Below are 17,164 nucleotides of genomic sequence, written 5' to 3'. Positions count from 1 at the left end.
ACATTCCAAAATACTTGAATAATGAATTTACGCAACGGGCAACAACTCATGAGCAGATGTGAATGTTACTGGCTGCCAGTTATTCACCCAGTTCTAATGATTATTTTCTGCTTATATTCCTTCCACTATATGTTCGTGCTGGGGGCGGTGCTAATGATAATGAAATAATTTCTTCGTTCTGATTTTTTGAGGCACAGTATGAAATGTTTTACTAGAGCCCAGATCATATCCACTGCATTCTCCTGATAAATCCAGGTGCAGTGCCCTCTCAAAATTACTTCTCTAGTCGTAAGATTTACATAGTATTAGAAAAGTCTCATATCCAAGGCTGAAAGTGGAAAAAGAAATGATTGTAACTAATTATGGACAAAGTACTTCTCTGCCAATCTGTCCCTCTCCTTGAAAAATAAATCTCTCTTCTCTAGTATTTCCCTCCATCTATTTATGCCCAGATCCTCTTTCTGCCTTTCCTCATATTTTATGCCATTTTAAGAAATTCCTTGCCTCCTCATTATCCATTGGGAGGCATTTCACTTTTTTGTTAGGTTCCATGTGATAAAGATTGTGCCACTTCTACGATAAGATCTTCACACATGGATCCTCCTCAGTTTCCCTTTAGAATCCCAGATCAATATGTAGGGAGTTGTAACACCAAAGGGCTGAGCTGAGGGAGTTTACTCTTTAGTGGGCAAAGTACAAAGGGAAACTCAGGAGGATGTCAATTTCCCTTTCCAGCACTTAGTTTGGACAGCAACCTCAACTGAGCTGGGGATCTCGGTTAACACGAGCGTAAACAATAAAGTAAAATGAATCTTGGGTGAAATTCACTCCTCTGCAGAAGGTCTGTGCACATTTATGTCCTCAAAACAGTTCTTACATGGAATTAGAGTGGGACTTCAGTGATGCACAGGCTTTGTGCTGGCCCTATGCAAAGGGATGAATGTTACCCCCCCCCCCCGTGTGCAAATAATTCCTGTTTATTTCACTTTGCTTCCTGGCTCACATAAGATGAGCTGTGGGGAGCTAGAAAGGCATCAGTACATCACAGGAAACCCACTTTGGTGCTGATCCAGTTCCCACTAAAGTCAACCGAGAGAGACTGCTTGATTTCAACAGGAGTCTGATCCAGCCTTTGACCCTAATTCTTATCAACTCTTATTGAGTCAACTAGTTTTACCATCCTACCTCCTAAACATTCTGTCTCTCTTTTGGGATCTTGACCCCACAATATGAAATATTCCTGTCTACAATGGAGTCCATGGTTTCTATGAATTATCACACTTCATATGATCTCAGTGTGATTCCACTATAAAATATTCAGAGTTTCACACACAAAAATCTGAGCATCCAATTAGCTCTCAAGCATATATTTTTCCACCCATCATATTCTTTTGTGTTCTTAAGAATAAGAAGATCAATACTGCATTAAATTGTGATCATAGTACATTATTTTATAGGACAGGTCCAAATTATTTTTATGAATAACAATGTTTATCTTTCATCTGACACTTCAGTTAAACAATCCAGTATTCCTGTGATAGGAAAGACTGCCCATCAAGAAATTAAATTCAATATAGATTAGTATTAATAAGAAATAGGGAATTATAGAAAGAAATATTTACTTATGACTGGAACAACAAAAAAAGAGAGAAGCCTTCATAGCTGATATTTGAAAGAAAGAGACAACAAGGAGGGAAAGTAGTCTTGTGATTACAGCAGGATACTGGAATTTAGGAGATCTGGGTTCAATTTCCAACTCTGCCACAGTCTTCCTTGCATAAATCTTACCATTTCCATGTCTCAATTTCCTCATGTGATAAAATTACTTACCTACCTCACAGGGGTGCAGTGAGCATAAACTCATTCATATTGGTTAGCTGCTCAGGTACTACCGTGACAGGAGACGCACACACTCCTGAAGTACCTACACAGCGTGATAGCGTTCACATGGACTTTAGTGTATGCAGAGGAAAGCTAACATATAAGCAAGATTGTAAGAGCTTTAAAAGAATACATGAAGAGACAGAGGATGGGAACACATACTGTTTAATAAGCAAAGACAGAGTTCCACTCAATGTAGAACAACACTGGGACAGACATACAATGGATACAGGGGGTGAAGATGGGGATATAACTGGGGAATTTGGACAAACCTGAGTCCACATTTACACCCTAGAGTTATCTTAAATCTGTGACTGCAAGAGTGTACCTTATCTGGCTGTGCTGTTTACACGAGATGCTATTTTCTATGGTTTAGTTTTGATTTAATATGGTTTTCTCTTGATTTTTCTAATATGTTTTCTTTATTTAAAGGGCCACTTGCTGTTTTAGATATAAATCACTGCTGTACATTTGCAGAGACATGGAACACCTTCTGCTCGGGGGAGGTGTGTGTGTGTGTGGGGGGGGTAGGTAGGAGGGGCTTAAGTGGTAATTGACCTGGAGCCCTTGGTCAGAGCCATAGGGTAAAAGACCGCCCCCAGGAAATACTGCCATTGCCAGGCTCTTCCCAGCAGACAGTAAGGTCTTGTGGGAAACTCCCTGTTGGACAAGTTATACAGAATTTAATAGAAAATTACAACCTACAGTAATTTCCTACAGAACCCTAGTGGTGTCATTTATTAAATTGCATAGGACTTTTTCCTCACAGGCTGGGTGAGCACAAGACTTGACAGGAATAGGTGACCAAAGTTTAAAATTCTCTAATAATGTCATTGGAAATAAGATCTTCTATGTCAATATACAATATTCGTCTGCTCATTTATAGGGTCTGATTCAAAGGCCATTGAAAGCAATGGAAGTCTTTACATTGACTTCAATGGGCTTTAGATCAGGCCCATAGGTTGCATCTATACCAGCATACTTTGTAGCGGTCATTCCTCATTGCAGCCGTTTCCCGCATGTAAGAAGCTGTCTGAACAGACAGGATTCAGATGATTTTACCATTGCACTGTCTAACCCTACATCAGTGAATTATGGGTCCTAAATTTGCTAAGAGGACCAGAACAGGTTCCTTTAAGTCAGAAATACTCATTAGCCATTCTGTTCTTATTTTGCTATTAATTTTTGTCATCAAGATGAAATATCACAGCCAATGATTTATTCTTACTTCCAAAGCAATCTACATTAGAACAACATTAAGCTATATGAAGTGACAGTAGAAGGAAAACATGACAGGAATTAAAGAAAAGAAAGAAAAAAAAGAGAAACAACAGCAAGTCTAATTAGAAGCAGCAAGATTTGGGAGACCATACAATAATCAGCAGTGATAAGCCTGCATTTGAATCCAGTTTCAAAATCTCCTCATTCATTTTTCCACTGTCAGGGTGTGGAGGGTTTGGAGGAATCATGAGAATGAGGTGAATTCATCAAATAACCTAGTTTTAGCCACTGTTCAGAAATGAAACTGCACCACCTACTGGATTTCTATCCAAACTGAATCAAGTCAATTACAGGTTTGCTCGATAACACCAATATTTCTGACTTGTCTTTATGTTTGTTTTAAATTATTTTAACAATTAAGTATTCACAAGTAGTAGCCAGTCTCAGTTTAGGTATAAGTCTCTCTTGATCTCAGTCATAGGTCCCTCAAGGAAAGAAATCCATTGCCAAACGCCACATCATTGCCAATACGGTGGCTCTCTTCTTGCAATCTCCCCGTATGGGAATTCATTTGTAAAGATAAATTTGGGATTGACAGTAACCTGCAAAGGAAATACAAAAAAAACGAAAAAGGATTCTGCACCCTTTTTTGCTTCATTCTGATGTATAAAGAAAGCCTGAAAGGTATTTTTGTTTGTTTAAAAGAAAAAAGAAAAAGGGGGGGGGGTTTCCCCCCGCTTTGTTCATTAAAGTAGGAAGTGAAGCCCTGTATAGTCTAGAATAGTTTATAGTGATTGGAGAACTAGTAAAAGTGTGATATCACAAGAGGAAAGAACATTAAAGTTGAGTATCTAAGAAGGGAAGGGATTGATTCTTGCTTTTTGTTTAAAAAAAGCAAACAAAAACCTATTTAACTGCAGTGACTAATTAAGATTTTGGAGAAAAAGACCTCATTGAGACATGAGAAAAATCAAGCATGGGAATAAGTGTTTGCAAGGCAGATCTTGAGGTTGTTTTCCTATAAAAATTGTTAAAAGGTTGTTAAGGGTAATAGGGTGTTGACATTTAATACAGCTAGCACCTAAATATTTTTAAATCTCCCTATAGATTTATACATTTTAAATGCCAGAAATGATGACTTTGACCATCCAAGTCTGACTGAATTTTACCCAGCAATTCCTGCATTAAGCCCATAATTTCTGGTTGAGCTGTAGCATATCGTTTAGAAGGATATCCAATCTTGATTTAAAGTGACCAATTCCCCATCAAATGACAGAGAACGAACCACATTCCTTGGTGAGATATTCCAATGATTACTCATTCACTGGTAAAAAAGTACTGCTTATTTCTAACTTATCTAGCTTGAGCTTCCAGACATTTTATCTTGTTATGCCTTTGTGTGCTAAATTAAAAAGAGCCCTCCTACTATCAGTAATCTTTTACCCCTAGGTACTTTTTGAATGTGATCAAGTCACCTCTTAACTGTCTCTTGGATAAACTAAATAGATGGAGCTTCTTTACACAAGATACAATTTTTTTTTAATTAAATGTTATAAAGTCTAGAGACGTTACTAAGCCAGTTCATGCCACAATACAGTGAATTCCACCAACTCCCCACTGCCAAGTAACAAATGACCATCTCCTATAACTTCAAGGCAACTTCTGATCCACCACTCAGCCTTAACTTTGACCTTTTACTTTTTAAAATAAACAGGCATATCAGCCTAAACTACTGACATAAGGGAGGCACACATTTTCTCTGAAATGTGGTCAGTAAGGCCCGAAGACTGTTCTGGTGGAATTTAAACTGGTCAGTTCCATGTCCACCACCTCTGTAAAATATATTTTCAATACCAATTAGGCCAAATCTGATATTCTGTACTCAGCCCTTATTCAGGCAGAAGTCTGTCTCAACACACCCAGTATTGCCAACCCGGAGCATTTATAAATCAAGAGTCAGGCCCCCCAAAAATCATGAGATTTTTAGTAAAAAATAAAGTTTGGGTGCTTTTTATTTGCTTTCTGGTTTCTGTGCCTTTAGGGTGCACTCAAATCATATTTTCAAGTTTTCTCTGTAACCATAAGAAAATTAGAAACTTGACCTTTCTTTTCATTAAAGATGTGATTCCCAGAATTGGGCGATTCTGGGAGCTGGGGTTTTAAGAAAAAACAAATATTGTGAAAGTTGTCAAAACTGGTACATATATAGAAGGGTGAGATTGAGAATCAAAGGTAGTTTTTCTGGTAGGGATTTATTGTTAAATGCTGTTGGAGTAGTGGTATTAGTGGTCCAACTGTAAAATCTTACAGTATGACTGTAGAGGTCCAGACTCACCCCTGCGGCACCCCCTACTGGTTGCTTCGGGGAATCAGCTCATCCAGCATCTGGAGCGCCCTCTGCAGGCCAGTGATCCGCCTTGTCCTCTGCTGGCCCCCGTGTCCCTCCCAGGACCCGGTGCCCCTATTACTGGGATGCTACCCCCTGGCAGTACCCCACAGATCTGGGTTTCCCCTCCCTGGAGAACCCCTACCACTACCCCCACCTTGCCTCAGCACTAGGCCACTGCCAGTCACCAACTAGCCCCCGGTCCCTGGGGCAGACTGCAGTATAGGCCACTCATCACTGGCAAGGGGGGTTTGGACCTGCTGCCTTGGACTAGCCCTGGGCTGCCCTCTGCAATCCCCAGTACCCCTTGACCTCCTACTAGGCCGCAGCCTGGGACTATCCAGGCTGGAGCTCCCCAGCCTATCCCCAGCCCTGCTCCACTCGGGTATTCTGTCTCTAGGTCACTGCAGCCAGGCCCTTCTCCCTCTGAAGACAGAAAGAGACTGCTGAGCTCAATGCCCCTCTGCTATGTACATTGGCCAAACTGGACAGTCACTACGCAAGAGGATAAATGGACACAAGTCAGATATCAGGAATGGCAATATACAAAAACCTGTAGGAGAACACTTCAACCTCCCTGGCCACACAATAGCAGATGTAAAGGTAGCCATCTTACAGCAAAAAAACTTCAGGACCAGACTGAAACTGCTGAGCTCCAGTTCATTTGCAAATTTGACACCATCAGATCAGGATTAAACAAAGACTGTGAATGGCTTTCCAACTAAGAAGCAGTTTCTCCTCCCTTGGTGTTCACACCTCAACTGCTAGCAGAGCACCTCACCCTCCCTGATTGAACTAACCTCGTTATCTCCATACTGATTTATACCTGCCTCTAGAGATTTCCATTACTTGCATCTGAAGAAGTGAGGTTCTTACCCACGAAAGCTTATGCTCCCTATACTTCTGTTAATCTTAAAGGTGCCACAGGACCCTCTGTTGCTGAGCTCTTGGCTCCCAGCCTTCTTATACAGAGCCAGCTGAGGCCTGATTGGGGCGTGGCCCAGCTGTGGCTACTTCCCCAATCAGCCCAGTAGCTTTTCCCTTTGCCCCAGCCCTCTGCCAGGGCTGTTTTAAGCCTTTCAGGGCAGGAGCAGAGGACCACCCCGCTACAATGACTTATCAAGAGTTTGTCAAGGACACCCAGAGCCTAGGATGAATGCTCTTATGTAGCTAGTAAAAATTTCTATAAATATATCAACCTTGTTACTTTAAAAAAAACAAAACAAAACAAAACACACACTTGGTGAATAAAGAGGATTATTTTTGGTAATTTAACTTTGGGTGAGATAGGGCACTTTGTCACCATTGGGGATTTCATGCCAGTAATGTGTTGGATGGAAACTTCTATTTTCATTGTCTTTGGGGAATGAAGTTTTTCACTTGCTGTGGCCCATGCAGTACAAGGAAGTCCCTCGGGCTACTGCTCAAGTGGGTTCACAGTCCTGGATCATCTAGACTTAAGTAACTAAACTCAGCAGCAGCAGCTGTTTCTTGCGCCTCCACCACACCCTTCTCTGATCTACACTTTTCTTCAGGAATGTGCATGGTTACATCCATTTGAGATGGGAGATATGGATGCTGCAGTAGCTGCCAGGTCACCTGCACTCTGACTAACTGGAAGATCAGGCATCTCCTCACCACTCACATCCTCACTGGGGCCGGAAGGCTCACCGTGAACATTTGTGTCTATATCTATTTATCTATCTCAGGAGAGCTCCTTCCTGCTTAGATAGAAAAGCTTCTTTTGAATGCCGTCCCAGAGGGGCATTTTCTTCTTTCACTCATGACTGCTGTTCTGTGCCAGCTATAGCAGTTCTCAACACTCAATTGAAGAGGACAAATAAGCAGGCTGGTAGCAGAGCCTGAGTGAGGGAAGATATCAGCATCTTAAGGTCCTAACTGGCTCCTACTACTTCAGTTGACTGCCTGTTCTCCTCAAGTGGGCTCAGGGAAGCAGCAGGAAACAGGAAGCTCCCAGAGAGGCTGGTGTTAATCAGTTCAGACTCCTGGGGGTGCCAGAGAGGTACATAAGAGGCAGCTCCTCCTCTCTCCCTGCAGCTCCTGCTGCTTTCTGTTATTCCTTCTCACCTTTTCTCCTGCCTGCCCGTTATGTCTCTTGTGTCCTCCTTCCTCTAGCACAGCACTCCACTCTATGCATCTAGAGCAGAGAGAATACATATGCACCAGCAGCAGACAAATTTTCTACACTCTGGGTCCTAGTGGCACTCCCCCCCCCCCCCCCCCCCACACAGTCTGCACCTGAGGCGACTGCCTCAGTTCACCTCATGGTAAGGCCAGCCCTGACTGGGAGACAACCTTAGGGAAAAAAGCCAGGTGAGGCCTGAGCTGAACCTTGTCCTTATGGAATACAGTGTAAGGAGTCTCTGATGTGAGGGCCCTGAGCGCCGACACTCTCCTAGCTGAGGTTATTAACACCAGAAACACTACCTTGTATGAGAGAGAAAGCAGGGAGCACGTCGCCTGTGGCTCAAATGGTGGACACGTCAGTCTGGAAAGTACTAGATTAAGGTCCCAAGCCGGGATAGGCTGTCACACTTCGGGTATAGTCTGTTGAGACCTTTAAGGAAACAGCTGACCATTGGGTTCACGAAGACTGAGTAGCCATCCGCGCCTGGATGGAAGGTGGAGATGGCGGCCAAGTGGATCCTTATGGACAGAGCCTGTTGCTTAAGATGGAGCAGGTGGTCCAGTATAAATGGCACTGAGGCGAGCGTCGGCGACTGATGGTGCTACTCCGACCAGATGGAGAACCTCTTCCACTTGGCAAGGCATGTCGCCCTTGTGGAGGGCTTTCTACTGCCAAGGAGAACTTGCCTGACTTGATCAGAGCAGGACAGCTACACCGCATTCAGCCATGGATCTTCCACACAGTGAGGTGGAGTGACTTGAGGTTTGCGTGCCGAAGGCGGCCGTGATCCTGCATGATTAGGTCCGGGACGAGTGGTAGGGTGACCGGAGTTGCCACGGACATTTCCAGGAGTGATGTGAATTAGTGCTGGCGTGGCCAGGCTGGAGCTATCAGTATCACTAGGGCTCGGTCCCTGTGGATCTCAAGGAGCACCCCATGGGCTAAAGGAACCAGCAGGGGACTTGCCACTAGTCCCTACCTGTTCTGACACCAGGCTGCAACCCAGAAGCAGCCAGCAGCAGGTCTGGCTCCTGTGAGCTGCCCCAGCCCTGAGCGCCATCTTTGCACCCCCACTGGCAGGGGGGGGGGGGAGGGAAGACCACGCGGGGAGAGGCCAAGGTTATCCGTCTGGTCAGAAAAGACCGCTGAACCCTCGAAGGGGAGATCCTGGATTGTTTGCTGGATCTCAAGGGGAAAACCAGAGACCTGCAACCAGGAACCCCTCCTTATTACAACCCCCATGGCCATTGTACATGAGGCTGCATCTGCTGTGTCCAATGCCACCTGTAGGGAAGCTTGGGAGACCCTCCTCCACCAGTGCCGAGAACTCTGCGCGAGAGTCCTGAGTCAGCAGTTCTGCAACCTGCGCGCGGGGAGAGGAGTGCCTGTGGGGGAGAGCTGCATGGAGTTGCTTGTGTGCCTCCGCCTAAGAGCCAGACCTGCTGCTGGCTGCTTCCAGGGCAAGCACAGTCCGTGGTGCTAGGACAGGCAGAAAGCCTGCCTTAGCACCCCTGCTGCGCCGCTGACTGGGAGTTGCCAGAGGTAACCCTGCCCCCCAATCCCCTGTCCCAGCCCTGAGCCCCCCCTCAAACCCAGAGCCCCTTCCTGCCCCCCAAACCACTCATCACCAGCCCCACCTCAGAGCCTGCACCCCCAGCCCAGAGCCCTGCCCCACTCCTGCATCCCAACCTGCTACCCCAGAGCCCCCTCCCATATACTGAACTCCTCATTTCTGGCCCCACCCCACAGCCCTCACCACCACACCCCAACCCACTGACCCAGCTCTGAGCCCCTCCCACGTCCCAAACCCCTCATCCCCAGCTCCGTTGGGTCGCAGGCATCAACAATTTTCTTCAATTGGGTTGCCAGAAAAAAGTTTGAAAACCACTGCCTCACATGACCCATCTTGCATAAAGCATCTGAATTATGCCATATTCATATCATAAGATCTCTATGAAGAATATGGGACATAGCGTTACATTGTGATCATTGGGTACTTCATGTGACATGTAGGAGGTCTCTTGCTGCCAGTACTAAAACATCTTTGGAATTTCTAAACATTATAGATGGCAATTTCCTAACTCAAAAAGTGTTGCAGCCAAGATGGGGGAATTCTATATTAGACCTTGTCCTAACAGATAAAAAGGAACCAATCACAGAACTAAAAGTTAACTTGCATCTGAAGAAGTGAGGTTCTTACCCACGAGAGCTTATGCTCCCAATACTTCTGTTAGGCTTAAAGGTGCCACAGGGCCCTCTGTTGCTTTTAACAGATTCAGACTAACACGGCTACCCCTCTGATACCTGAAACTATTTACACTATTTTACAATCAAAACTGAAGAGGACACTGCCAAAAGCGCTCGCAAGCAAAAGCGAGTGTTGTTCCAGCTAGCCGTCACTGGCGGTAAGAAGGAACTGAGGCTGTGGGGGGGTCAGCAGGGCCCTACATTGGGCACCATGAAGGCATGACTCCAGGGGTGCCCAGGCCGACCCTACAGATGCTGCTAAGGGAAAAATCTTCTGGCTGGCGTGCACATGGCACGCACACATCTGATTGGAATGGACATGAACAAGCACTTGAAGAAGAAAAGGTGAGTCTGTTTCAACAGGAGCACATGGGATAAGTTCCAGTTTCCAGATACTGAGCAAACCCAGAAAAAAAATCAGTGTCTTGAAAGAGACATGGCTGAAGTGAAGGCACGAGTACCCATGAGTTGTTAGTTGGGGGATAGATGGGTTGGTCTCTCACAGTCAGGAGCGCTGCCAGCTTTTCTGCCGCTCTAGGCGGCGGAAGGTCCTGCCCTGAAATGCCGCCCCCCACTGAGGCGGCGGAAGGTCCCGCCGCCGAAATACCGCTGCGGTCGCCGCCCCCCAAATTGTAGTGTCCTAGGCGACCTAGCCTAATGGGTTGCGCCGGCCCTGCTCACAGTTTAAAAACAGATATCAAGCAGTTCCCCAAATAAGAGGATGGAGATATAAACCCCTTTTCTGTGCCCTTGGAAAAACACAAATTGGAGAAGAAAGGTGGGTCCTTCACTTGTCAGTTTACCTGTCATGGTAAGCTCTAGGGGCTTATTTCTGGATGAGCCAGGAAACTATACAGTATCTGCTAGAATAAGAAAGGTATCGGTAACAAAGTTCTAAAGGAATAGGGAAGCAAATGCTTCCATCAGGCCAAGAGAGGGTAATGGATGTGTGATACTATTTACAAAGCCATGCACCTAAGAAGTAAGGAAAGGGTTAAAGTAGGCCCTGGGAAGTAGTAAGCATCCCAGATGGAGCTCATTATGATGGCTGCCTCCAGAAGGCAGAGGGCTGGCTAAGGGAAGGATGTTCTTCCTGGGAGAAGAGGATTTGATCTAAGCAACCAGCTATGCCTGTGGGGTATTTAGAAAACTTTCCACCTGCCTAAAGAGAGAAGTTGCAGTAAGTAACTAGACCCAATGAGGATTTAATTAAAGCAAGCCAGTCCTCTGATTTAATTTTTTAAATTAGGCTTTACCACACAGTTCATTATGTTGTTGTTTTTAAATCTAGACTTACTCCCAGTCAGGTTCTCTACTCTTCAAGCTAGAAGTGTAAACTGCAGCTCGAGGCAACATGCATGACTCACACTAGCTCTGATCAAGCTAGGACGCTAAAAAGAGAGTAACGGCAGCGGGATGGGCTAGCCACCTGAAATGGGCTCTCCACATTTCCTACAGGCATGTGCTTGGGGCAGCTAGCCCCTCTCACTGCTTGCGCCACCACAGCTAAACTCTATTTTTAGCATGCATGCATGCCCTCTTGAGCTGGAATTTATACCTCCACTTCAAAGTGTAGATATACCCTTAGCTGGATGGGCAGAGGCCACCCAAGATAGAACTTCCAAAGGGTGCCAGAGGGAGAAGACTGAAGGGCAGACAGTAACTTGCCAGTATCTCAGCCATATTGGTGAAAGCATGTTAAAATTGCCCATGTCCTCCTTATCATCTAGGCCTAAAAGATACAAAGTTCATGCAGTGGGGCCCCTCAGGAGCATGCTGTTGAACTGATCGTACCATAGTCACACTATCAGTCTGTTACGTGCTAAAGAATGAAGTGAGAAAGTAGAAGCAGAAGTAGATCTAGAAGAAAGTAGAGAGGCTCTCTTATTTCCCCTGATAAGCATGAAGACTGACAGATGAAGGAGCAAAAAACAGCTGTAGAAGATGTTCAACTGTTCTTGAGGTATTTTCATTTCAATCAAGCTCAGATTTTTTATTCTTAATATTTTATTATGGTAGCATCCAAGTGAGCCACTTAAGGATTGAGGTCCCACTACGTCAAAGGTTATACAAATGAAAAAAAACAAACAAACAAAAAAAAAAAAAACAGTCCATATCCTGCAGAGCTCACGCACCTTTCTGGCTGCACACAGGATGTCAAATTCTACTCAAAGAGCCAGCTTAAAAACCACCCAAGGACACTGATAGAGAATAAAGAGAAATTAATTACCATATATACTCATTCATAAACCAAATTTTTGTAGTAAAAAAGGGAAGCACCAGAAAAAGGGGTCGGCTTATGAACGGGTCTAGAGAGGGGGAGGTGGGACACAGCCCCTCCCCCCAACAGAGGGAGCAAGGAGCGGCAGCACAGCCAGAAGGGAAGAGGCGGGGTCAGAGTGTGTCTGCTTCTGGCCACGCTGCTCTCCCCCACCCTCCGAAGCAGCTGCAGCTCCACTTCTGCAACTAGTTGCAGTTTCCGCCACGCAAAAGCAAAGGTTACTGGGCATGGTGAGTTCGGGTGAGCATGCTCAGTGCACCCAAAGTAGGGAATTGGGAGAGGGGGCTTTTTGTGTCCTCACACTGGCCCGCCGGAGCATGGTGCGGCCATGCCACCTGACCCAGCCCGCTGCGGCTGTGCCACCCGGTCTGGCCCGCTGGAACAGGCTGCGGCTGCGCTGCCCAGCCTGCCGGAGCAGCTCCAGCCAGGCCAGAGACATCATAGAATATCAGGGTTGGAAGGGACTTCAGGAGGTCATCTAGTCTCCCCTGGCCCTCCCCAGATAAGGTGGGAAGGGATGGGATGGGGAGAGTGTGGGGGTCCTGGGCTAGACGTGGGGTCATGTGGGGGGTGGTCACAGGGGTTACTCCCCTGACCTCCAGCTTCTCACCCTCCAAAACATTTCCCCACCAGTTGCTGTCCCGGCCCGTCAGGGTAAGCAGCTGGCGCGCTGGGACGCTTTGTTTACTTAGGTTTACCTCCGTGCCTGTGGACACTCGAGGTAAATAACCCATCTCGGCCCACCAGCAGCTGATCCTGATGGCCCGGGAGCCAAAGTTTGCTGACCCCTGAATTATAGGGTCAGCTTATGAATGAGTCATAAAAATTTTCCATTTTTATTTATCCATCTCGGGGGGAGGGGAGGGGTCAGCTTATAAACAAACTGGCTTATGATCAAGTATATACGGTAAATGATAACTAGGAATCAGTTAAACTTTCTAAGAGCCTGTGGTCTTCCTGGTAGGCCTAATTCCCGAACTACGTGGACAATTCCCATTACTGCGTGGAAAGCCATAAACTAATGACTGATGAGTGTTCAATATGAAGAACAGATGATTTACTAGATAAAATAGGGCTAAGTCAGGGGTTCTCAAACTGGGGGTCATGACCCCTCAGGGGGTTGCGAGGTTATTATCTGGGGGGGTTGCGAGCTGTCAGCCTCCACCCCAAACCCCACTTCACCTCCAGCATTTATAATAGTGTTAAATATTAAAAAAAAAAAAAAGTGTTTTTAATTTATGGGGGGCGGGGGTCACGCTCAGAGGCTTGCTGTGTGAAGGGGTCACCACTACAAAAGTTTGAGAACCACTGGGCTAAGTCAACTATATGGCCCTCACTGATTTCACTAAGGGGTGCTGACAATTACCTTTGACTGAGGATATGGTTGTAAAATTTGCCATTTTAATAGATTTGGGATTGTACAAGCCCCCAGTACTAACTGTCTCGGTCATCTATAGTGGTGGACTCTACACTCTGAATAAAGAATGCATCTGTGACATATTAGAAGATGATAGTGTTGATAGAACTGAAAGAATGACTGGTTTCTGTACTGACTGTACATCTCCCTACAGTCAGATGGAGAGGACCAGGTACAATACAAAGACTGTGGTCCTCATTTGGGGCAGCAGCCAAACCGAGCTCAACACAGCACAGAAAAGGGATGGAATACAGATGGCTGTGTGTCACCTCTCTACCTCACAGACTGTGGAGGTGCTGGAGACTAGAGCAGTCCCTGGCATACACTGGAGCAATCACAGATATTGCCCTAACTGATGTTGTTCTACAAGGACTCCTTATGGAGTCATCCACCTAGGGTGACCAGACGTCCAGAGTTTATTGGGACTATCCCGATATTTGCTTGTTTGTCCCGCATCACGACCAATGGGCAAACAAGCAATTTTGCTCTCTGCTCCCGTGCACAGACAGAGCCCGGAGGGGCTTGCGCCCCCCCCCCCCGACTCCGCCTCCTTCTTCCCCCATTGGATCCCTCCCCAAATCCCCACCTCTTCCCCAAGCACGCCGCATTCCTTCTCCCTCCCAGGCTTGCGCCGATCAGCTGTATGGCGGTACCTGCAGGGGCAGCCCTGGGTCTGGCCTGGGGAACCGGCTCCCTATACACGCCCATGGGTGGGGGTGGGGGGACAGCAGCTGCCCATGAGGGGACTCCCATGGGGCTTCACCTCCTGCCACATAAATTAAATGTATAAATTAATGGAGATATCCTATCTCCTAGAACTGGAAGGGACCTTGAAAGGTCATCGAGTCCAGCCCCCTGCCTTCACTAGCAGGACCAAGTACCGATTTTGCCCCAGATCCCTATGTAGCCCCCTCAAGGATTGAACTCACAACCCTGGGTTTAGCAGGCCAGTGCTCAAACCGCTGAGCTATCCCTCCCCCAGCCCCAGGGCAGAGGCAGCGGCAGCCCCGTTCGTTCCCCTGCGGGACCCGAGCGGGACGGGGGGCTGGGGCCTGCCACCCCCACTCCAGGTCCACCCGTGGGATTGCACCAGCTGGGCACCTTCCCCTACGGGGGGAGGTGGAGATGAGGCGAGCTGGTGCGGAGTAGAGGTGGGAGGGGGCGCTTCGGCAGCTTTTTTTTTTCCCCCCCTCCACCGCCCCCAACCCACCCCACCCCCCCGCGTCCCGATATTTCAGTTTTGTCATCTGGTCACCCTACATCCACCAGCACAGAATAGTCAGCGGGCAGTGTGGTCCAACTAGGCCTGCTCACTCCTTTGCCATACCACAAGGTCTTGTGATGCAATGAGAGCCAGCACAGGACAATTGTGCTGGCTCTGTGCTCGATGGGGAAACCCTTCCTGTAACAATCTGTAAGGGCTGCTTCCACTCCCTTTGCAGGCCCTTTATACCACCAGTGCAGTGTAAAATAGGACACTGAGGACAGCAGAATCTAGCCCTCTGTTTACAAACCGATCTGACATTTTCAAAGAGAATATTATTTCCATCCTCCTACAAAGGACTTGTTAGTCAGCATACCAGGTTGGGGGCACAGCAGGCTGCAGTCTCTACTCCAAATAGGTGACACAGGGACCTCTGCCAGATAGCTAACCAACCTGGCAATAATTGGCAGACTTTTAAAATGCACAATTCCATCAAAATAAATACAAAAAAAATTTCTGTATTATGAAAATAATTAAAGTATCTTTCTGCTGCAAACAGTTAATTAACAACACTATTTTCTGGTCCATGCACATCCCTAATGACATAACTTTGGCATGCGCATGTTAGCATGGTTAATAAAGTGCAAGAAGCCACATTGGCCTCTGCTCGTTTTGCAAACATGGATCGGGAGATGGAGAAATCAACACTTTTCAAAATATAAAAGGAACAAATTGGTAGGAAAACTAAAACCATCCTCCAGCTGTCTTGGTAACACCCTTTTAAATGACAGTCTGAGAACCATGGCCTAGTGTCCCCAGTTGAAGGGCCCCTCTGTATGGGACCAACTCACACTGTGAGCAAAGCCAGACTGATTAACTCACCTAGGGATTCTGCTCCATTCTCCACTGTTTCATTCACCTTTCTGGCAACTCTGGCTACAGCTTCCCCCATTTTTTTCTCCATGCAGGCACCACACCCAGTCCCACCAGGGAAGCACTTCCACAGAGGAAACTGTCAATGAGGAAATAAAAACAGTGAGGGTCCAGTGTGCTAGCATATCATGAAAGTGACAAGTAAAAAGAGCAGTCAATGGGACAGGATTTATTCCTGGCAAAATGTTATTAATCAGAAGTTAATATCAGGACTGCTATTAAGCAGAATCTGCTGCATTTAACCTCACAACTACTTATCCCCATTTTACAGATGGGGAACTGTGGCACAGAGAAACTAAGTGACTCGCCCAAGGTCACACAGGAAGTCTGTGGCAGAGGAAGGACTTCCATCCAGGTCTCCCAAGTCCTAAACTGGCATTCTAACCATGGAACATCCTTCCTCTCCCACTTCCTTTCTACTGCACTCTGCAGTGAATAGTGAATTTTTACAACGGGTGAGATACCCCATTGCCCTGCATTTTATGTAGTCATTTGCAATAGTACACAGTAAGTGTGAAATACTACTAAATCAGAAAGAGCAGTTATTTGCATGTACTTTCCACTAATGTAACTACACTGTAACTACACAAAATACTCTGTATTTTGGATTTAATTAATGAACAGACACTCCATGAACTTCAATTTTAAATCTCCCTTAATTACTCTTTACTGTCATTATTGTTGCACCATCCAAGAGACTACAAAATGAGTAAATGTATCTTTAAAATTATTAATTGCTTTGAGTTATATTCTTAAATCAAAATGGTCAGTTGTGGCTATCAAAATAAAAAAAGACATTTGTAGATTCTTAATATTATGACTGCCTTTTGTTAAACCTTTTTTTCATAATTAAATACTGAATTTTCACACCAAATATAAATATGTAAATTAAAAAAATTAACACCTCCTGCCAAAACCAAAAACACCAAACCTCACAAATTGAGCTCTATATGAAGATCTGAGTAGTTCAGGACGTCAGAACTCCTGACTATCTGTGATTCAATATGACCCTACAATCTTCTGAATATTTACCTGTTGGCCTAGATTATCCCTTGTGCTCAGATGGCGGAAGGGTACAACAGGAAAAAGAAAAACCTGTGATGTTCTCCTTAAATTCTGGAGGATTTTCTTTATTATATGCAGAGACCCCCTCCCCACCCTTTCTGCCTGCAGTGTGCCCCCCACACACACACTGCTCCTGCCAGGGAAATGTGATGGGGGCATGGGGCTTTCCCAGCCCCGCCCAGAACTCCTGCCAGGGAGTTGGGTCGGGCCACAGGGGCTTGCCCCTCTCTGTCTTCCCAGCACTCTTGCCTGGGAGCGGGCGTGGGAACTTGCTGGGCGGGAAGAGCATGGCAAGCCCCTGCATCCCAACCCTGCTCCCCAGCAGGAGCACCAGGTATGTGGAGTGGGGCAAGCCCCCGCGCCCCAACCCCGCTCCCTGG

The 17,164-nt window shown here is 46.2% G+C and overlaps 1 protein-coding gene across 6 annotated transcripts in view; it reads right to left on the bottom strand.

Annotated features, from left to right (window-relative positions):
• The window catches only part of LRRC20 (leucine rich repeat containing 20), a 181,078-nt gene that overhangs the window by 149,794 nt on the left and 14,120 nt on the right, over nt 1-17,164 (bottom strand). For all 6 annotated transcript variants that reach the window (XM_034776309.1, XM_034776310.1, XM_034776307.1 and 3 more), the window contains exon 2: nt 15,669-15,798. In XM_034776309.1, coding sequence (XP_034632200.1) covers nt 15,669-15,750 — 82 coding nt within the window. In that variant the 5' untranslated portion in view covers nt 15,751-15,798. The remainder of the gene's footprint in view (nt 1-15,668; nt 15,799-17,164) is intronic.

Source organism: Trachemys scripta, chromosome 7 (genome assembly GCF_013100865.1).
Source record: "Trachemys scripta elegans isolate TJP31775 chromosome 7, CAS_Tse_1.0, whole genome shotgun sequence".
In the NCBI taxonomy this organism is placed as follows: Eukaryota; Metazoa; Chordata; order Testudines; family Emydidae; genus Trachemys; species Trachemys scripta.
This window is presented reverse-complemented; position numbering and strand designations above follow the sequence as displayed.